A 22,666-nucleotide genomic window follows, 5' to 3' on the forward strand; every position below is an offset into this window, starting at 1 on the left:
ATGTCCTGGTTTATTCTAAACACTCAAAGACCTGGACATATCACTCGAGACATGCGTGTTTACATTAATTCTGTGCCATCCTCAGAGTCAATACTGCTGACTATCAATGGGCTATATGGGCCAAATGATTTATGTATTTATGAATGAGGAAAACTGTTCTGTGAAGGAATTTTAACAGTGCATCAGATATTAAAGACATTGTGTTTAGATTATATAGCGATCTGTCTTTCAGCTGAGATGAAAGAACTTCAACATCTCCAGTCAAATGGTGTTTTGGCAACTGCAGTGGCCAAATCTCAGCACGACTAACAGCCATCTGTTAGGCTGAGAAAAAAGCTAAATATTAAATGTGACTAATTAGCAGTAATCAAAATGGCACTGACAAGATGTTTGAAGGATTTTTCTAGGTTTTACACATACTGCCCTCTTTTAAAAGGACAGTGCACACACACACACACACACACACACAACACTAATTTTGTGTGAGAACCATACCTCAATTAAAGACAGTCAGTTTGGAATGATATGAGCACAAGTAATTAAGGATAGAACTGTCTTTTCTGGGTTAACAATCCTTTAAAAAAATAAATAAATGGCAACGCACACAGAACATTTTTAATAAATCTGAGAACCAACTCTGAATAAACAATTTTTATTGGAACTGCAGTAGTGCTCAAAAAATGCACATGTTTTTGAGTCAAATAACATGTTAAGATATTTAAACACTAAAAGCCACTGACTCCACAGCACGTTATTTAACCTGAGAATGATCAATTTGTTATTTCACCATTTACAAAGCTTTGTGATAAACAAGCAATTACCTTGTTATCCTGCACTGTAACAATTTAATTACAAAGCAGGTAAACAACATCTCTGACACTTTCTAGTACGTCTGTATATTAAAGAACAACAAAATATGCTCCAGAAATAAGCATGAACTGCCCTAATCACTGTATTAAGAACACAACGATCACTACCAAATCACAGTGACGCTGCTGTTTGGCCAAACAGGTGCAAGCCAATGATGAGAAATCAGTCCGACTGCCAACAGAAGTGCTAAGCATACATGTGCTGATAGTGTTTCATCACATATCTGTATAAAAGAAGCATTGACATAAATCTTCAATTACACTCTTAAGAGTTTCATAGTTACTGCACATAAGTGAATTACAAAAGCACCACAAACCAAGCAAAACAGCACTATAATCACACTTGAACTATACCTCTTAGTAAACATTTTATACGTTTAAAAGGTTTATTGAGAGCAATTTACAACTGCTGATTAATGTTTTCATTTTAAAATATGAACTCAGCTCTCAAATGAGACAAGTAATATCAACTCCTTACAATACAGATATAACAGACGAGTCACTGCAAATTTATTAAAGCACAACAGCATTTAGGTTCATGAGGCAGTGAGCTGCATTCTATATCTATATATAAAATAAGTCAAAACAGTCAGCTAAACTTGAAGCCCAGTCTGAAACTCTACTCAAATCCTTCAGAAGTACTGAATTAGTGTGTGTCACACAGAATATGACTGTGGAATGTGCAGGCTTGTAGGCTTTCGTTCCCTCAAATCACATCTTTTTCCGCTAAAGGTCGATTTTGGTTTGACTGAGGTTTTCAGGTTAATATCCCTTCATATTCTAAACCAGTTAATACATCAGCATACTTAACAGATATATACATACATCTTCAATTCGTTTTATTCAATTCAAATCACCTGTTATGGCATTATACCACTTTCAAATGGTAGTGCATTTATAAAACCACATAAAACCACTCTAGAGTCTTTACTATTAATATTTAGCTGCTACAGCAGAGCTATTAACCACATAACAACAGTCTCTATTAAACAAAATGAGCAAATTCTTCATTACATTTTGACAGAAGAAGCCTAACTAGCATCAGTACAAACATTGCTGTCATTGCTGCAGTGTTAAAGAGTTGCTGTTGGATCTGTTTGGCTTCATTGTTACATAATCAGGACCGATCTGGCTCTGAATAAGCAGTTCTTGCTTTGAGACATATAATCAGATCCTGGCCTCCAAATATTGTGGCACATCACAGTGAACACCAATGAAAACAATATGTCACAATCATATTGATAGAAAAAAGGCAGCCTTTCACACTTTAACCACAAAAACAGCTCAAATTTAGCATGAGGCAGAGCATGATTGCAATACAGCATAAAAACACAACAAACATCAAAGCTCACTGCAAGATGATTCAAACACACACACACACACACACACAGCTACATTCACAGTGCAAGAGACAATTATGTGCCATATGAGTGTTTTTGGTCAAGTACATACTATGAGAGGACGTCGTCATGATTTAAATACACACTACTCAGATGGACTGCCAAACATCCGTCCTCAGTGAAGAGGAGGTTAAACTGCGAATGGGTGTCAGAGAAGCAGGGGCATGTTACAAGAAAGGCACCGTTCTCTCATTCGATTCAGGATGACAAAGTTTAATTTCAGCTCTCAGGTAAGTGATCCTGAATCAGACGATCAACCGTCATGAGCAGATCAGATGGATGCTGCTGAGTAATGTGTGAGGAACACAGACGGACCATCAACAGCATTCATCAAACGTTACAGTAAAAAAAAAAAAAAAAAAAAAAAGGCTGTGCAGACAGCAACAATCTCATGGCTACTGTGACTGTGGCAGTGTTTCTAACAATTTGTCTCAGGTTATAAGAGACGCTATAACCATAAAATGTAACTTTGATGTCTTTTCAACACCATAAATTGTGCCCATCGATATAAAATGAAATATCAAATTGCTTGGAGTGCATGGAATGTTCTGCTACTCGGACTCGCCTTACAGCTTCGGCTAATGCAAAAGGGTGTTAGTAAGAAGTGATCTGTCTAACACAGAGGTACTCCAGCACCTACAGGCGTTACATGTGCATTCAAAGCTAAATGGCTTAAGGCAGAAATGACAGATCGAAGATAGAACAGGCAGAGATCCAGTCACGCTCACACATAGACATGTGAATTGCAGAAAGGCTGAACAAACACCGAAAGCTGCTTTTACATCCTTAAAAGTCAACATGAAAAGGCATTTCTGTCCCATTTTACTTCCGTAATGTGACATGTTAAATGTACGATACACTTTTTTTTTGATAAAGCGTTTTTCCTGCAGCTTTTCAACTACAAAATTGATAAATAATGCTGTAATGCGATTCAAAATTGTTGATATGGTGAATCAGAATTGAAGTCAAGGCTTCAGTCAATAAAATAGAGTCAACAGGAAAAAAAGCCTTGTTTGAAAGCGATAACATTAGTTTAAGCAAACAGAACAGTTCCCAATGGTTTTACAATGCATTTACTATGAAACTAAGAACTTCTCATTTACTACCCACACCACAATGATCTGAATCAATACATAAAAAAAGTATTGAACGCATATGGATTTGCGCAAATGTAGAAGGTGTTCTTACTGCTCCATTTCTCAATATTTAATCAGATTTTTTTTTTTATAATAATCTTTGAAATAACAGACATTGATGAGTCATGCACAAGATCAGGAAGTAAATGGGGTCAATTGATAGGGCACCATGTTTTAAATTCTGGCTTTTTAGGATAAATGATGAGTGTTATGTTCGATAACCATAACACGGCTGATATCAAAATTATATAACATTTTTACAAATTATTTAAAAATAAGCCACTAAAAACTTGAATTCTACAAATTAATTTTGGCATCCTGAAATTATAAGGTACAATATGACAAAGAGAAATACAGGATACCGATAAATTAGTAAATAAATAATAATTTACAAACCTCAAATATCCACTCACATGATGAAATGATACCGATATATTGTGTATCCCTATCAATTATGACTTCAGGTTGACAAATTAATGCTAAATCAGACATATACACTCCCACACCCCAACACACACACACACACAAGTGCAGGCTAGTTTCTCACACACTGATTAAATACAGTCTTAGACTTAGTTTAGTTCAGGCCGAGACTAAAAGGGATAACTCCACCCCAAAATGAAAATTGTGTCATTAATCATTTACCTCCATGTGGTTCCAAACCCATTAAAGCTTAGATTGCCTTCAGAACACAGTTTAAGATATTTTGGATGAAAACCAGGAGGCTTGTGACTGTCCCATAGACTGCCAAGTAAAATACACTGTCAAAGTCCAGAAAAGTATGAAAGATGTCATCAGAATAGTCCATCTGCAATCAATGGGTCAACCGTAACGTTATGAAGAAACAAGAATACTATTTAGTCTGTTTTTTTTTTCTTCACGTACAAATAGTATTTTTGTTTCTTCATAACGTTACGGTTGACCCATTGATTGCAGATGGACTATTCTGATGACATCTTTCATACTTTTCTGGACTTTGACAGTGTATTTAACTTGGCAGTCTATGGGACAGTCACAAGCCTCCCGGTTTTCATCCAAAATATCTTAAATTGTGTTCCGAAGACAATCGAAGCTTTCACGTGTTTCGAACGACACGGGGGTAAGTGATTAATTAGACGGGATTAATTTTAATTTTGGGGTGGAGTAACCCTTTAAATGTTTCTGGGAAACTAGCCTTATGAACAAAAAGTATTGCTCCTGAATACAGACATACCACAATTAACAAGTATAATACCCTGTACAGAAGCTACAAATGATGACAAACGACAGGTCACATGACTTCGAATGTGCTGGTCCACTGATGTCACTAGTCCATGTGATCCCACAGAACACACAAAGGGTTTCTAAGGCTGTTTTGGTCTAATCTGGTCTAAATTTGTACAAATCCCAGGTCTTGTTTTAATCTCAGTGCAGACTCACGTTTAAAGTTTGTAGGGAGGTCAAAAGTAGCAAGAACAGGCCAAGAGGGCCAGAGCTGCAGACAGGAAATAAGTGACCCTGTAAATGTGCAGTGGACAAAAAGCCAGCATTCCCACACACAGTGGCAACAACAGATGAAGCGTCAGATTCAGCATCAGTTTGCTGTAACACAAGTATAAACACAGACATACAGCACTGTTAGAAGACTTCCAGGCATCACTACTGCTCAAATGTTTGGGGTCAATAAGATTTTTTTTTTAATTAATACTTTTATTCAACAAGGGTGCATTCAATTAATCAAAATATACAGTTAAGGCAATGAATTTTTTTTATAAAATATTGTAATTTCCATTTTCTATCCAAAGAATCCTGAGAATCACGGTTTCAAGAAAAATATTGACGCAGCAAAAACTGTTTTCAACATTGATAAAAATATCATATCAGCATATCAGAATGATTTCTGAAGGATCATGTGAGTCACGTCTGCTGAAAATTCAGCTTCACCATCACACCAATAAATTACATTTTAAAATAGACAGTTATTTTAAATAGTAATAATAACAACATTTTACAATATTTCTGTGTTTACTATATTTTTATTAATGTAGAAAAAAATCTTACCCACCCTAAACTTTCCACAACAGATCGTATGTATATAAATATAATATTCACTATATATTTATGAAGATTTCAAATTACAATTGAGCAAAATCACAAATATTAACATCATGAAAAAAGCTCTTTGAAAAGGCCCATGTTAGGCATTCTAACGAGAGCCACTGATGAATATGACTATTAGAATTTTTTGTAAAATTAATAACATGAATAAATTTGTAAGGACTGCACACAAACCTGCGCAGGAGTTTATCTGTGTTACAGTTGATGAGCAGAACAGAGCTGATGAGCAGGGGTACAAAGTGAGGCCAGCAGGGGTCAGGATCCAGATGAACCCAATATCTGAACAAAACACATAGAATTGCAGATTAAAATCCCTCTTAGATGTTGGAGATTACTTTCTCTTCACTCTCAGGCAGCTGGACTCTTGTAGAACTTGCTTCAAGTACTTTAGAAAATAAATCTAATGAATTTATACTCTAAATGACTATTACCTGAGATTGTGTCTCCAGTGGATAAGGGAAGGGACGCTAAGCATTGTGGTTAGAGTAAGCAGTGTGGACAGACTGAAGTGGAGCTGCAGATCATCTCTGACGTCTTGTAGCACTGATTCTGTCAGTAGAGGGCTGCCGTTACATTCTTTAACCTTACTGTGATCATCACTGGCACGGAAACCATTTTCTGATTTTTGTGAAACTTTCTCTGGTGCCTGGTTTAACAAAAACAAAACATTTTGAAATTACAGGTCTTGTAAGCCAAAAGCCGATACATAAAATAAGAGATTCATACCAGGTTCAACATGTGGCTCAGTGACCTCTCTGTCATCTGTAATCTAAGCACCTGGAAGAAGACAAAAAACGGTAATCACTAGAGATTCAAATCATTGTGAAGAAAACTGTACATTCAAATTAAAAGAGAGAAATACTGTATTACAGTAAACAAGTGCATCTCATGAATTTCATGGTGAAGGTCTTTTTTTTTTTTTATTCAAAACAGCAAACTTTCTTATATTCTAGATTCATTGCACACACACACACACACACACACACACACACACACACTGAAATATTCCAAGAGTTTTTATTTTATTATAATTATTTTATAGGATTAAATGAAACATAAATACAAAACATTTTTTGAGATGCACCTGTATTATAAGCATCAGTAGGAATATCTTAAGTCGAGCATTCAGCACACGCAAGGTCAAAAAAGCATCTCTCTAGGCTCACCTCGAATCAACACTAACACAACTTTATATAGAGTAGGTTTGATGAAGGATGGACAGATCACTCACCCTGTAGAGGTGGAGAAGACAGGAGACCATAAGAGCCAGTGCTCCACATGTGACGCCTCCCAGCACATTTAAAAAGATAATCAGGAGAAGCTGAGAATGAAGACGAAGTGTGCCGCAGTCCCGGGACACTGAAGGTCTGCAGACAAGCACAGAGTCACACACACATGACGTGGAAACATTTCTGAAAAGATCTGCAAAAACATAGTTATCAACTAGATGCTATGACGAAAAGTTAACAGTGTCATCTAATAACTGCACTGGGGTGGTGGTTATAACACACACCCCCACATATACATAACTTTTTTTTTTCTTTTTAATGTTTATGTCTTGTAACCACAGTACAATACTATTAACACTTTTACCTGTGCAGAGGAGCAAGAAAAAAGGACAGGAAGCAGACAAACACTCGGAGGACTGTGCTACCCCAGAATGCAATGGATGAACCTAGCACACAGAGCAGTGGCGACACTATACGGGGCCATTCCTGAACAGAGACAGAGGCCTTTGGGTCGTGGGATAGCTCCTCCATAGAGTTTAGAGGAAGAGAATCCACTGCAGGGAGACCCAGAGTAGACCAGACATCCTGAAACCAGCTCTGCCTATAGTAGAACAATAGGGGCAAAATAGATATATACTGTAAACATTACACCTTTATATTTGCAGGCTAAAATGTATTTGTATTATCAAAATTGAACACTGCCTGAAAGAAAAAAAAACCTCCTGTATCAGGACTCACCTGAGCAGCAGCAGCAGCAGGAGGACGGGCAGCTCCAGTTTGTGGAGCTGTAACGATTTACTCATGACCTCTTGCATTCCAGAAGGATGTCCTGATCTCTTGATGGAGCCCAGCTGAGCCCTGATCATCAGAAGAAGAACTACAGCCAAGTAGACAGGCAGAACCGGACCACAGAAACGCAGAATCTAAAGGAAAACAAATGCTTTTGAATATGAGGAACACTCTGAGGTTGAAAGTTAACAGCATGCCAAATGAAACACGAAATTAAAGCACACCTGCCCAAGCACTTTAGGGATAGAAGTCCGAATAGACACCTGTAAAGACAAAATACAATATTTGTTGCCAGTAACTGATAAGGTCGCCTTTGAGACTTTGACGAATGTGGATGAAAAACCTTGTATTGGCAGTTGGGGGCAGTGTGGAGCTGCAGGAGGGCACTGGAGGCGTTGTCTGGGCGGCTGGTGTGCAGCGTGCTGTAGATGTCAGATACCGAAGGAATACTGCGTAAAAAAAAAAAAATAAAAAAAAGAGAACAAAGAAAGTCATACATAACACAACTATCAGTACTCTGCCACAGAGCTGAGGAAAGTTTGCTGATTAATGACAAGACTCCTACCTTGCCATATCAAAAGAGTCTTCACGAAACCAAGGTACCCTCAGTCTGTACACACTGGGCAGTCTGTCTGTAGAACACAACACAGACACAGTGTCAGTCTTTTAATTCATCATGCTTCATTTCTGGCAGATAAAGCTGAATAAATGGATACCTTTAGTGGTTTTGCAGTGACTAGTGACCGTTATTCTGAAAGCTTGATAGACCTGAAGGAACACAAACAACTTCACTTTTATTATGTTTTCGGGTATATGTATTATTTTAATAAAAGCTTAAGGAGTAGCAGATTACTAAATAGAACATAAACCTAAGGAACTATTCTAAAGACCTTTATGGGATTTGTACCATTACAAAAGCTTCTACTATGAATCGATATGAAAACGATGAAAAACAGAGGGAATGCTCCACCTGATGAAAGTCTTGCAGCTGAAGTGTGTGAAGCAGCCCAGAGGAGTTGATGCTGATGTCACTAACTGTCAGACCTACAGACCGTCACATACAAGAGAAAGCATCCACGTACAATAAACACAACAACTTTTTTAATGAATGACAGTGTAAGATTATTACATTGTATATACAGGCCTTTGTTTATGTTAACAATGAATAAAAATAGCTTATACAGCTGTCGTTAAGGCAAACTGGGCAACTAAAGAATGCAAACACAAGCATGCAGTTCAGTGCTCACCGAAGGACAGCACATGAGGCACCTGCACTGACACAGTCAAGCTCTCCTCTCTCTGCAGCTCACACTCCACTACAAACTACAATCAGACAATCAAGCCTTCAGAAAGCATCTAAAACATCAAGCTCATTTGACATAAATCATATGTTTTAAGAAGGGAAACATCTGCTAATGTGGTCTGTCTTGTAATGCAAGTTTTTATTACGGACATGAATTATGTGGACCGTAAGTTAACTTCTAACCTCTGTTCCACTGGGGTTTGAGGCGTCAATAATGAGATGAGAGACAGACAAAAGGTCGCTGATTTTCACTGTAACAGCCTATAAAGAAACACAGGCAAAGTTTACAACACTTTTTATTTTAAATGTGGCTATACAATGTTACTGAATAAACTAGAATGACCTTATAGGCTGGAAGAAGTTCTGTCTGAGATGACAGATCTACTGCCTGGACACTGGGTAATGGGGAAAAATAGATAAAGCAATTTACAAACCAAATAATCTAACACATACTGTACAATATAGATTATAAACAAGAGTCCAAACTAATGGTATGGATCAACGTGTGCAATGCACTAGATTTATGAAAATGTGCTAACTTTACGAATGCAGATTCTGTACGGGCCTGGTGGTAATTATTTATTTTTAAGAGGAATTTATGTGGTTTATTTTACTCACCATATCGAGCCACTCATCTGTGTACAGCCATATAACCAGCTGGTCATTTCCTATTGAACATGTACAGACACACACAGCTCTTCATTACGTATGAGAACTTTCACAGTGAGCATGTAAGAAAAACTCATAACACAATTTTATACTCATAACTGGGACACCACGTAAAGAGATTTCAAATGAATGCTCTTAAACAGATCTACTTTCACCAAATGTTAAGTGACATTTAAATTGAAATGATACATTTAAATGAAAAAAGTTTTCTGGGTGTGATGCTGTTGGACTCTCTCTCACCATATTATTACTGCGGCAGTGGAAATGACTGTAGGCTTTCCTTCGACTGGAGAGGGCAAACAGGAAGTAAATGACTTGAGCTTCCTGCCAAGAGTTGGTTTACATTAGTGCAATGATCAGAGAGGCGCTGCTGGCAAAATTTAGCCTGAGATGATGAAACATATGGTCACCTTGGGGGCACTGTAGAACAGACGGAGTGTGTTGACCTCCTTCCACGCCTCAGGAGGAGCTGGAAGGATGGATGAACAGATTCGGATATAAATAGCAGGAAAAGGAGATTCAGATATTATCTTCCAGCTGTGATGAAAACTGATAAGCCTATAAATATACATGTGCACAAACACAGACCTGAGAAAGTGACAGGGTCATCCTGTGCTCCTCCAGGATGCAGCACTGGATGTCTAAAGAAGTGATAGTTCAGCACTGACATCCGCTTCTCAGGACTCTCGGTGAACTAAAGAGAAACACGAGTCAATGAAGCACCTTAAACACACACTGACACTCTCTTAGGACAGGACTCACCTGCCCTGTTTCAGGTTCAATGAGGTCGAAGAACGCCCGGACTGTGGCCAGAACCAGCTCCTTGCACCTTAAAGTAAAGATAATTTCACATTATAAAGGATGAAATTCATTAGCCATTAGGAAGTTAAGAGGCTAAAGAGCAAAAGAATTAAACAACGCTAGGATACCAAAACATACCAAACGATGGAAATGTGATCAGTGGAAACCCAGGTTCGGGGAACTGCAGTCGCCTAAAAACAATTCACAAAACACAGAAGTACCAAGGTAAGCACATTACAAACAAAGCAGGTTCTGTCTATCTTTATTTAAATACTTCAACTTTAATGGCTAGTAGACCTACCACAACTGACATCTTATTGAGGTCATTGATGGGGCAGGACAGTGCTGTCAAACCAGAGCGCACCTGGAAGTCAAGGTAACCACCACCCACAGAGAGAACGGTTACATTGCGAAGGTCTTCAGCATTTGTGGCCCAGCGATGCCTGACTGCGGAGTAAAACTCTACCACAGACACACAATTCAGATGTTAGCGGACCGAAAAACTCCACGTTTGCAATCAAACTGAAAAAGTGTAGTAATATAAAAATACACATAACTTCTGAATAAACAATTGTTAAATAATTATTTAATTTTCTGTCTTTGAAAGAAGTATCTTATGCTCACCATAACTACATGTATGGATGTGAGCAAAAATACAGTAAAAAAACAAAACAAAAAAAACAAGTAATATTGTAAATTTATTATCATCAATTTGCTTATTTCTTATTACCAGTGTAATAAGTGTAATTTTACTTTTTGTAAAAACCATAATATATTTTTTCTTTGATGAATTAAAAGTTCAGCAGTTATCTAAAATAGATTTTTTTGTAACATTATAATTTTCTTTACTGTTACGTTCAATTAATTTTTTGCTTAATTGTGAAATAAAAATAGCAATTTCTTTTAAAATAAAAAAGCTACTTTTGAACAGTAATGTACCTTCAAAACTCTCAAACAAATCATCTGTACATATTTATGTCGGTCTGTAGGTTTTTTCCTACCCAGTATATAAGGGTCCAGAGACAGGACAGGTGCCTGGTGGGGTGAGGCCTGCGTGATGATGAGGCTGACCAGGCCTGGGTTGAAACGTGCCAGGGTGAACAACGCTCTTGCCACCACTCCACCCATGGAGTGACCCACCAGAACCACACTCCTGGGAGGGTCCGGACGGTCCTGCAGCCAAGGAAAAGCAGAAGAAAAATCACTGGTTTGAATTTAGATGACCTATTTAGCAATTAGCTTCTACTACTAAGTGACTGAAAGGCTGGAGAATACACTACATGACTTTTAAAATCTAAACAGATTTTGAAACTATAGGCATCATACATTTGCTGACTTTGTGAATGTTTACAGAAAAAACTGGCATCATACATCAACAGAGATGTCTGAAGATCAAACACGAGCAGACTTTGACACTGTTTTTGCACAACACATGCAGAAACATGCGCCTTGTTGCTAGGAGACGCATGACAAATAAGAATAATATGCATTCTAAAATCGGCTCAAAGTATAAAACATGTTTTAGCCTGAAGCTAAAAATCTGAGTCTCTACCCATCATAAACTGTGATTTTACATTTAAATTTATGCATTAAGGTTGGCATAAGAGTCTACAACTCACATTTCTTTTAAAGTAATTATTTTATCTGTTCTTAGCCCATGACCTGGTGTTGCTAACGCAATAATCTTATGTTAAGCTACAGGATTTCGGCATTGTCAGCGTGTTGCAATGAGCTTCCACAATCTCTCTTTATCCATCTGCAATGAAAAGACTGAAAGTTTCCTTAGTCGTGGAGGAAGTTAAACACACCTTGAAGGGAAAGTTATTCATATCACATATGTATGCATGTATAAGATGTGCTGAAATACTGAAGAATGCTCTGTGATATCTGCCAACACTGACTGCCCAAAATCTTGCTCTAAATATGCAACTAGGATTGATTCCTCCAGACTGAAAATCTGTGCAAGGTCATATATTCAACCTTGAAGAAATATACACATACAGGCCTATATTTTGTGTGCTATAAACATTTTTTACTTGTCTATAAATTAAATTATCTCCGTTCATGCTCCGAGTGAACCAGGTGTGTATACTATGAAAAAAGTCTAGACAACAAATTTTGTGACCTGTAATTCTAACAAAGGGACAGGAAAGGATGAAAAGGAAATGGTAAGAAAGTAAAAGGACAAAAGGGATGGAAAAGGAAAAATGATGCACTTGAACTCTGACCTTGTAAAGGCGCAATATGGCTTTGATGCTTTCATGTAGAAATTGAGTCTGTCTGCGCAAACTGCCCCCATACAGGGCCACCAACTCCTCGTTGAAGTCGATGGTGAACACGTTCATATGGATTGGCCCGTCCAGGTTCTCAGCCTTCCTCAACGCCACTGAACCCAGAGAACGAGCTGCAAGAGAGAGTATGACAACATCTCTGTGTGAGCTCTCACCTCGGTCTTTCTCTGTTTGTAATGAACAATCTGTATGTTTCATAAGTACTGGGAAAAAGTCAGGAGGAGGATCAAGATCGATTCAGCAAACAAACATGTTCTTTTTTCACCCAACAGTCAAAATCCACCTTAAAGAAAAAGTATGAAATAATCCATCTCACCTTGCTTGTAGCTGCCCGCATTCCCAGGCAAGAAGAGCACAGGAGCGCCAGTGAGCTTGAGTCCTCTGGTCTCCTGAGCATATACACCCTCTCCATACAGATACAAGCCGTATGATGGGTACTGGCGCGCCACACGCTTCGGAAGCTGCACACGCTGCAAACATACAGGTGAAGGGAATACAAGACCACAAGCAAATCAAGTTGTAGAACAGGCTTCCTGAAACGAATGACATTTTAACAGCATGCTCAGGTTGCAGTGCAGTTTGAATGTATGGCAGGTTCAATTAGCTCCTATAAGCAACTAGTGAATACATAAGGTTTTCTTTTGGATTTTAAATTCATCTGTTTTTAACACTTCAGTAATTAAATGACGACGTATTTTCCCTAATATATGTTATTTATAAACATTTATTTAAAAATGTATATTTGTAAAAAAATTAATTATGCATTCTTTTCATGGGGAGTATGGTCTTTTACCATAAACCCATTACAATATAAATATTAAAAATACAAATGTGACCCCTATGTAGTGGATTCCAGAGGGTTAAAAAGGACTGAACTATTGTATAAAGACTGATCTTGCTGATAATGAATGTTTGTTGTTGCCAAAACAACAGGTAGAATGACAGGAATGAGGAACTAATGCACGACCTGCTAGTGAATTGTGAGGTAGTAATATTGCTCTAGTTAGAAAAAAATATAATTTTTTTGTGAATTGCAAAGTAAATGTGTGAAAAATCTCCATTGATAGACTGCGCTCGCGGTGATACTCACTCGGTATTCTGGGTACTCGAACATGTATGTCATGCTGCATCGGTTCTCCCCGAAACCAAACAATAATTCCCGCAAACCAACGAGCAAAAGCCCGAGAGCAAAGCCGCCAAACACGTATACAGCGAGTCTCATGTCTCTACAAGACTTGTTTCATTTTATTTACAAATTCATTGTAATCGCGTCTCCGCTTTCCTCGTTGTAAACCCACACTGCCTCTTTAAACCTATAGGAAACCTCCTACGGACCTGTCACGCAGACTCTCGCATGATGTCACGACGCACACACAAGAGTAGCCAATGGAGAGCGAGAATAGGTTCTGGCTTTGGCCAATTGCAATTGACAGTGGGCGGGATGTCAGGAGAACGGTGGGATCATCGTGGAATATTTCTTATCTATTTAAAACGCAGAAAGGCATCATTGAAGTAACGTACCTGCATCGTGCACAATTACACATCAGATATCAGGAATTAATATTATTCAGTACACTTTCATTTTATCTCCATTATATGTCTTACTATATGTATATAAACATAGAAATATAAAAACATAATATTGGTTTTCTATCACAATTTATGTATCACAATTTATTTTTGTATGCTGCCTGTAACTAACATGAGCAATGAACAGTAAAAAAATAAATAAAATAAAAAATAAATAAACTGGTGCATTTCTTTTTTTTTTTTCGTTAGTTGGTTTGCCATAAAACCTTTTAAATATAAAGCACTGCAATTAGAAAATTACAGAACACAGTATAATAGCAGTATAGTATTCTATAGTGTAGCATTTTATATATATATACTGCTACAGAGCTATAATTTATAAAGTTTGAAGGTGTCTGATATTGACAAGAGCATATTTCAGAAAGTTTGTTGTGCACTTTTATAGAAACACAAGAATACGTTTATGTAATTAAGCATTAAAAGGTACTGCATTTTATTTTCAATGAAAAAAAGCATGTTAAAAAAGTAATAAAAATAACAATGATAGAATGATTATATTTGGTTACAAATGTATTTTCTGTACAGTATGCGACATCACAAAATAAGTAGATTCCATTAGAATTACTAACCATTTATAATATTCTAAAGCAAATTAAATAATATTTTTTATTAATCATGATTTTTATTACATCATTGTAATAATAAAAACTCCATAGTCGTCGGGAAGAAGGAGGCGGGAACCGGCGCACAATCAAAACATAATTTTAATAATAACAAAATAAACACAAAACAGCGCGTCAGCCCCTCACGGCGACTGACACGCACAAATAAAAGCCAAAACATAAAATAATGTCCCAGGCCTGGTCCTCTCTCGTCCTTCACGGTCGTCACTCCAGTTTTATATCCTTCCATCTCCTACGTGGGACTCGATACTGGCGGTGGGGCGCAGGTGTAGCTCATCTCCAATCACTACACCTGGCCTCACTCCTCGTTCCCACGCCTCTCGGCCCCGCCCCACTCGCCACAATCATGTTGTTTTATGCACAATGTTTCACATAACATGGAGGTTTTGATAAAACGTTACATAACTTATTGGTCAGTTCATCATTCTGTATAAGTCTGTCTTTCAAAGTATCCAGGCAGTGGTCTTTGTGGCTTTAAAGAATTGCTTTTTTTTCCTCCTGACTTTTCTTGTATAGTTTTACAGTTCAGTTGCAGTTTTCACAATGTGCAGTCAGCTTCACCCCAAAACTCATCATACAAAGTGTAAAAAAAAACAACGTTAAGAATGTAAAATCAGTGAGATGAAATGCACTGAAGCATACAGCAAATCAACATTTATAACCTTCCATAGCACCTGGGAAGCACCTGGAGCTGACAATATTTCAGCGTTATTTTTTCCAGTAAAGGTTAGTGAATTGACCCTACATGTTTTGGCATTATGAGCAATAAAAAAGCATGAAAAAAAACCCTCTCCAGTCACACTTAGTCATGAAGTTTTGAGTGCTTTATCCTGATGATGATCCAATCTGAAGTCACACTTTGGGTAAACTCCCTTTGGAATCTGCCAAAACAGGAAAACAAGAAAGACATAAATATTAGAATGATGTCTATATTATCATTTACTACAGTTATAACATAATACTGATATTTCTATGACATTAACTCAAGGTATTAAAATTGCAGTTTTCTATCATTCTCAATATGTATAGTTAAATTAAACTGTAATAAAAATATAAGAACCAATATATTGTCAAACCAAAATTTATTTAGACACCAGATATATTTTTTTTATATATTTTTTTACTAGCGGGTGCAGGACACCATAGTTCATTTATGTAAGTGAGTATAGCAGATTTAAGTAAACTGTGACATATTTATACACAAAAATTCTTCATACACTTTGACCTGACCATGTTTTTTCTTTAACTGCTAATGGGACTATTTTACACAACTGACTGAACAAAATTAAGCCCTGCTTGGTAATTGGTTGACCTAAACTGGTATTATTATCTAATTATGTTCAACCTAATTCATTACACAACTTTCTATCAAATTATTCTGACATTTTCAAGCTAAATTTGGTCTAACACAGTTTAACTCTGACATCTTGTCATATTTTATGACCATTTTCTAAACTATAGCAAAAAACTGTGATAGTGTGAGGAATGTGTCTGAACAAGCTTTGGGTTGACTGTATATATGCAGGCCAATGAAAAGCATCATCACAATACTCACTCATAATTGGCTGTCAGCAATCTCTTGGTCTCTGGTCTCTCTCCCTCTCCACCAATGACAACCTGGAATTTCCTTGCTCCCTCCATACTCTCATCAGGAAGTCTGGCACTCATCACTGCAATTAATTTTTGCATACATATTAATTTATGCTCTACGTTACACAACAGTAACGGTCTGATAAAAATGATAATTATGCCAATTTCAAAGCTTATATTACCTAAATTACATGCCCAGAAACAATAAGTAAACATATTACCTGGGCGAATATTGCGTGGTAATGAGTTTACAGGGTCTCACCACTCTCATCATATTGAATGCCCACATCTCCTGTTGTTGTGTGCATGATCTCATCAGACTCAGCTGACAGCGCCCTCTGGTGGCTCAAAGACAACTTAGCGCATTTTTCCTCAAGTTTCCCTATTAGCTATTGGAGAGAATATTAGATTAATAATTACTCTAAATGAAATCGATCATCTTAAACAGGTCAATAATATTACTAATATAATATAATATAAATGTGATCAGTATCTTCACGTACTTACATCTTTAGCTACTAATCCTTCAAGAGCCTCGAACTTGCAATGAGACAGCAATCATGATACGTGTGAGAGTAAAAGGAGAAGTTTATGCACTCTGCTTATAATCTCCGTGATCAAGTAACTCAAAACTACACTGGTTTAGTTTTACTTTTTAATCCTAAAGTCTATTGTACACGGTTAACATACTACTCAAAATTTTAAATTAAGATTTTTTATAAGAAAATCAGCAAGCTCGCATTTATTTGAGCTAAAATACAGCAAAAAAAGTAAAATTTGAAATATTTTTACTATTCAAAAAACTATTTTCTATTTGAATATATTTTATAATTGAATGTATTCTTGTGTTTTCAAAGCTACATTTTCAGTGTCACATTCCTTCAGAAGTCATTCTAATATGCTGATTTGCTGCTGAAAAAAAAATACTATTATTATTATTATATTGAAAACAGCTAAGTAGATTTTTTCCAGGTTTCTTTGGTTAATAGAAGGTTCAGGAGAACAGCATTTACCTGAAATATAAATATTTTGTAACATTACACGTCTTTAACATCACCTTTGATCAATTTGAAGCATCCTTGCTAAATAAAAAAAGTGTTAATTTCTATAACCCCCCCTTCCCCGCCCCTCAAAAAAAAGTGTGTGTGTGTGTGTACACACACACACACGCACACACACACACACACACACACACACACACACACACACATACATACACACACAATAATTCTGATCTTTAGATTTTTCTATTCATCAAAGGATCCTGAAAAAACTTTATTGAACAACAAATCATCATATTAGAATGATTTCTGAAGGATCATGTGACACTGAAGACTGGAGTAATGATACTGAAAATTGATTACATTTTAAAATATATTTAAATAGGCAGCAGTTAATTTAAATAGTAAATATATTCCAAAATCTTACAGCTCTTACTGTATTTTGGACCAAATAAATTCAGGTTTGTTGAGCATAAGAGACTTCTTTATAAAAAAAATAAATAAAAAAAATCTTACTGTTCAGAAACATTTGTCTAGTAGTTAAGGCTACAACCATGGATCAAGCATATTACAATTTCCAGTATCAGCTAATAAATACAAAAACTTGACATCATGTAGCCTGTTTTCTATCACATAACGCTGTCAGCTGTTGGCATTCACCTGTGTGGCTCCTTCCGTGAAGCTCAGATAAGGAAGAGGTAGATGTGGGTTCGGATCCAGATGAAGGGGTTCGGGATCCCGACCACCACAACCTTCTGCTTTTGTTCGTGTCTCCCCCGCTCAGAGTACTGACGAGCCGGGTCACAATGGAAACGGGCCTATGGTTACAACTGCAGCACCATCTTTCTGGCGTCATCCTAAATGACCCATCTGTGACTGAAATCCGACTGACAACAACCTGAAGACAACAGTTCCACATTTATAGATATATAGACTTTAACACTATATCAGTATTTTTCAGACAAAGTAGACTCACTCTTTATTTAAATTCTTAATTAAATGTATACTATATGTGTTGTTTGTGAAAAGAATACGTTAAGGACGGGCTTTTAGTGACTAAGTCTAATTTGTTCACGAATGAGTCGGTTCACTTCAATGAATCAATTGACTGAATTGGTCTGAGGCAGAGCCATATAGAGATATATATATACTCTATATGGCTCTGGTCTGAGGAGTTCTCGGGTCAACAATTTACTTTAAAACAATTAATTTTAATCCATGATTTAAACAACAATAAATTGTCAATAAATAACAACGTTGGTTATTTAGATTCATTTGACTTTTAATTCGGTTCTTTGAAACAAACTGTTTAAAAGAGTCGACTCTAAAACCGAGTCGGACTTTCGATCCTCATTATATTCTAATGGACGGCGGAATGAAGCAGATGGCAGCGAATGGAAAGTAAACTTCAAACGGTCAGAAATGGATTGTCAGGAAAAGCTGGAGGTGCCCGTGTACACCGATGTGGACAGAGAGACTTTCTTGAGGGACATATATCCGCTGGTAACTCGTGTATTATATATTAAACAGCCACTTATTGCTGTGTTGTGGTAAATGAATCACACGTGTCTTGTTTAGCGTAGACCAGCGGTTCTGAAACGCGTGCCCCTGGGACCCTGTGTGCGCGCGTGGACGGTGAGTTATCTCGCGCAGAAGGGGGGAGACCGCGAGGTCAAAGTGCATGTGTCCCCAGAGCCCAGGATGGATTTTCTGCACAAGAACTTTGTGTACAGGTGTGTGATTTAGCACGAATCGCCTATTTATATGCCTTAAGCCCAACACAAAACTGTGGAAGCAGAACATAATTCTGTATTTCAGGACTCTGCCATTTGACAAGTTCATTCAGAGAGCTGCAGAGGCAAAGCACTCCGATTTCTTCATTAGTGAGGTTAGTTACCTTAAAAAGTCAATTTTAAAGTATTTATTTATTTATTTTATTATAACATTAATAACAGTTTGTGCCATTTATGCTAAATTAGTACGGATGAGTTTAGCTGCACATTTTAGGCAGCTAAACACATAAGTGGGCAACAGAAAACATGTTTTTGGCTGTGTGTGTGTGGGCCACGAGCTGAAAAAGCTTGGGAACCACTGGACTATATTTTCGCATAGCCTATATAAACAAAATATATATATTTTTATTATTAATAATAATTAATGGGCTACCTACTGTAACAGTCATGGCCCACAGGTTGAAAACTTCTAAAATAGGTCTTTTTGTTCCCAACAGGATGAAAGCTACTACTTGCGCTCACTTGGAGAAGATGTTCGTAAGGTAGCTTAAGTTACTCTTAGTAAAGAATATCGTACCTATATTGGACTGTATAGTTTAATTTGAATATAAGCAGCATTGTGGCAGCATATTCACTATTAAATGGCTGTTTTATATATATATTTATTTATTTATATAATTTTATTTTTCTTTTTTTACACACATTAATATTGATATCTTCCCCTTTCAGGAACCAGCTGATTTAAGGAAGCAGTTCCCTGAGTTGGCAGAGGATTTCGATATACCCCAGTTCTTTGAGCCAGAGCAGTTTTTCTCCAGTGTCTTTCGCATCAGTTCTCCTGGTCTGCAGCTGTGGACACACTATGATGTGAGTTCTCCATGTCTATATGGGACACTGGTCAGGTTTTTTTTTTTTTTTTTACAGACAAGCTAATGAAATGTTGCTCACTTGAATATCTTTGTTTATGCGATATCCCTTCTCACTAAGTACACATATCCAACCTTGTTAACAGTGCTTTTTATTTACACTAACTCTCTCATCATTGCTCAATTTACCCATACCAAAATTAGCATCATACTTCTATTAACATCTTGAATGAATAGCATCTGTCACTTTTTTGGCTAAAATCTAAACAGCCATTCAGAAGTTTGGGTCACTGTGATTTATTTATTTATTTATTTATTTCAACCATTCTTTATATTTTATTGTTTACCATCAGGTAATGGACAACCTTCTGGCTCAAGTTACAGGAAGGAAGCGTGTTGTTCTGTACAGCCCCAAAGATGCCCTTTATCTCTACCTCACGGGTAGTACTTTATAAAAAGTTTCTTAACTATTATGATGTGTTATTTATATAATGCATATATTGACAGTCCTTTTGTAAAGTTTCTTCTGAATGTTATTTTGCTAATTCACCGTAACTTTAATTGTGACATTATTTTTTAGGAGACAAGTCTGAAGTTTTGGACATTGACACAACTGATCTGCAGCATTATCCTGAGTTTGTGAAAGCAAGTCGCTACGAGTGTATTCTGGAACCAGGAGACCTGCTCTTCATTCCAGGTATTCTATTCTTAAACCAGCCCAACTAATTATACACCATTATTGAATACTATACTTTTAACATTGTGAAACTCACATACATATAAGTGTGCTCTTATCCTGAAGTAATGCTGAACTGCATTCAGAAAAAAAAAAGACTTTTGTTTGTATTTTCTCAGCACTTTGGTTTCACAATACCCTGGCTCTCCAGTTTGGAGTTGGTGTCAACATGTTCTGGAGACATCTGCCACCTGAGAGTTATGATAAGAAAGATCCATACGGAAACAAAGACCCAGTAGCAGCCTCTCGAGCCCTGCAGTCACTAGAGAGGACTTTAGGCATCTTAGAAGAACTGCCACCTGATTATCAGGATTTCTATGCTCGTCGCATGGTGCTGCGGATTCAAAGCCGGGCCTACCAAACTATGGAGGCATCACCAGGAAATTTAGACACAGCATAGTTCTCTCACTGTTTACACTGAAATGGAGCTATAGAGTTTGAAAATGACAATAAAGACATTTTTAGTTTTTTTTTAGAGAAAAAAAAAATTCTTAAATATATTAATATACTGGTGGTTTAAAGCATGGTCTCAGATCAACTGTTCTGGAGCACGTGCAGTAACTATTAGGACACAGTTCACAGACACTGTAATCCTAACCCTAAACATATAGTAAGTACATGTAGTTCATTTATATTACTCTGTGCTTGAATGTATAATTACACTTTAACAAGGACCCCTTAAAATAAAGTGTAACCAAATTGTTTCAAAAATTATGTTTGGTTTTTTTTTCTTAACAAATTGTAACACCCTGAATACATCTAAAAATGGGACTAACATACAGTGCTCTAGAAATGACTGTTGCAAAAATTGTTTGCTCAAACAAAACCTAAAATTTTTACTTAACTTTAAAGATAATATATGAATAATTGAATTACACATTTGTGGTTATTGTCCATAGTTATCTGATGCGGTTTAATTGTCACATGACATGCAGGTAAATTAATAAAATGTTTTTAGTAGGATTTCTTTTTTTATTTTTATTATTTATTTATTATTTTTAATTCTTATGATTTAATCAATTATTAGGTTTTCATTAACTTTTGAACAAGTTTCCTCTCCATGCACTTCGCTCTCAAACTCCTGTTGGCCAAACCCTGCCTTAGAAGTGGCATTTTACTGAAGTCCAATATACAATATTCTGAAATACAAAGACCCAATTCTCTATAGTATATAAACTGACTTTAAATGTAAGAGAGCCTTTCATGATTACACTCTATTCTTCATTATTTATTTCTATATTTTATATTATCATTTTATTATTATCATTTACAATTATTTCATTTAAATGTAGTAGTGTCTTCGCATACAGATTAACCTACAGTAGATCATGACAATGCTTCTTAGAACTAATGTCTCTTCATATATTTATTGTTTCATTCATCTTTCTACACTGAATTCATTTAATTTAAAATTACTTAATCATTAATAAAGTTTGATATTTACGTACATATCTCTCTCCTAGACTGTCTTCATGGCAGCACTTTAAAACTCATCTTTTTTAGCACCCTTTACTAAGACTTTTTTTTTCTAAAGCAGGGACATAAATTAGATGTTACTATCAATTGATTTGAGTTTTTTTGCCCACATTTACTGTATGAATGACTATTGAGTTATTTGTCAATGTTTTACATTTTCACTCTTGTATGAGGTCTTGCAGGGTTTCCTTAGCTTTTGGCTTGGTACTTTCTTAGTTTTTTCTCTCATCTTCTTAAACATCCTAGGAAAGTTTTTCCTTTGCCACTGCCTTTGGTTTGCTCACTACACGGTCAAGCAATGTTTTCTTTTTATCTTCTTTGTTTTCCGTAACTTTCATAGGCCCCCTCCACTACCACAGAGGGACAGATAACAGGACTCTATAACTCTGTTTCTCTCACCATAGAGCGAAATGTCAATGTTTTCTGAGAATGACACTGGCAGCAGTTTACAGAGAGGTGGGGCGTTC

General features: G+C 36.6%; 2 protein-coding genes and 1 long non-coding RNA gene across 5 annotated transcripts; 1 reads left to right on the top strand and 2 right to left on the bottom strand.

Annotated features, from left to right (window-relative positions):
* Nucleotides 1-4,456: 4,456 nt before the first annotated feature.
* LOC113108615 (GPI inositol-deacylase) lies at nt 4,457-13,902 on the bottom strand. Its single transcript, XM_026271819.1, has 26 exons — nt 13,675-13,902; nt 12,901-13,054; nt 12,522-12,697; nt 11,295-11,466; nt 10,595-10,755; nt 10,432-10,484; nt 10,255-10,321; nt 10,081-10,186; nt 9,903-9,961; nt 9,733-9,816; nt 9,442-9,491; nt 9,167-9,218; nt 9,007-9,084; nt 8,768-8,843; nt 8,491-8,564; nt 8,237-8,288; nt 8,086-8,152; nt 7,864-7,969; nt 7,745-7,783; nt 7,470-7,654; nt 7,096-7,332; nt 6,734-6,869; nt 6,229-6,279; nt 5,934-6,148; nt 5,677-5,781; nt 4,457-4,986 (listed from the first exon to the last, which is right to left on the bottom strand). Exons 1-26 carry the CDS (start codon nt 13,804-13,806, stop codon nt 4,845-4,847), a joined length of 2,829 nt encoding a protein of 942 aa, XP_026127604.1. The 5' UTR covers nt 13,807-13,902; the 3' UTR covers nt 4,457-4,844.
* Nucleotides 13,903-15,121: 1,219 nt separating this feature from the next.
* Nucleotides 15,122-18,496, bottom strand: LOC113108617 (uncharacterized). 2 transcript variants are annotated; one of them, XR_003292800.1, is made up of 5 exons: nt 18,049-18,496; nt 16,895-16,927; nt 16,609-16,776; nt 16,353-16,467; nt 15,122-15,678 (listed from the first exon to the last, which is right to left on the bottom strand). It is a non-coding gene; the product is annotated as an uncharacterized LOC113108617 (long non-coding RNA). The 2 variants fall into 2 exon arrangements; XR_003292799.1 differs by having other exon boundaries at nt 15,123-15,678; nt 16,650-16,776; nt 18,049-18,482.
* Nucleotides 18,497-18,593: 97 nt separating this feature from the next.
* LOC113108616 (tRNA wybutosine-synthesizing protein 5-like) lies at nt 18,594-21,428 on the top strand. 2 transcript variants are annotated; one of them, XM_026271820.1, is made up of 8 exons: nt 18,607-18,891; nt 18,967-19,121; nt 19,207-19,276; nt 19,619-19,663; nt 19,851-19,988; nt 20,341-20,428; nt 20,568-20,684; nt 20,843-21,428. In XM_026271820.1, exons 1-8 carry the CDS (start codon nt 18,811-18,813, stop codon nt 21,121-21,123), a joined length of 975 nt encoding a protein of 324 aa, XP_026127605.1. In that variant the 5' UTR covers nt 18,607-18,810; the 3' UTR covers nt 21,124-21,428. The 2 variants fall into 2 exon arrangements, with proteins under 2 accessions (XP_026127607.1, XP_026127605.1); XM_026271822.1 differs by lacking the exon at nt 19,207-19,276 and having other exon boundaries at nt 18,594-18,891; nt 18,972-19,121.
* Nucleotides 21,429-22,666: the final 1,238 nt, after the last annotated feature.

This window comes from Carassius auratus, chromosome 9 (genome assembly GCF_003368295.1).
Source record: "Carassius auratus strain Wakin chromosome 9, ASM336829v1, whole genome shotgun sequence".
Lineage (NCBI taxonomy): Eukaryota > Metazoa > Chordata > Actinopteri > Cypriniformes > Cyprinidae > Carassius > Carassius auratus.

Coding starts and splice junctions, on each gene's coding strand:
- LOC113108615 (XM_026271819.1), bottom strand. CDS start 13,806: ATGAGACTCGCTGTATACGTGTTTGGCGGCTTTGCTCTCGGGCTTTTG. Junction 10,485..10,594: donor TCAATAAGATGTCAGTTGTG/GTAGGTCTACTA, acceptor AATTGTTTTTAG/GCGACTGCAGTTCCCCGAAC. Junction 4,987..5,676: donor ACAGATAAACTCCTGCGCAG/GTTTGTGTGCAG, acceptor CTTGTGTTACAG/CAAACTGATGCTGAATCTGA.
- LOC113108616 (XM_026271820.1), top strand. CDS start 18,811: ATGGATTGTCAGGAAAAGCTGGAGGTGCCCGTGTACACCGATGTGGAC. Junction 18,892..18,966: donor TGAGGGACATATATCCGCTG/GTAACTCGTGTA, acceptor TGTCTTGTTTAG/CGTAGACCAGCGGTTCTGAA. Junction 19,122..19,206: donor CACAAGAACTTTGTGTACAG/GTGTGTGATTTA, acceptor TCTGTATTTCAG/GACTCTGCCATTTGACAAGT.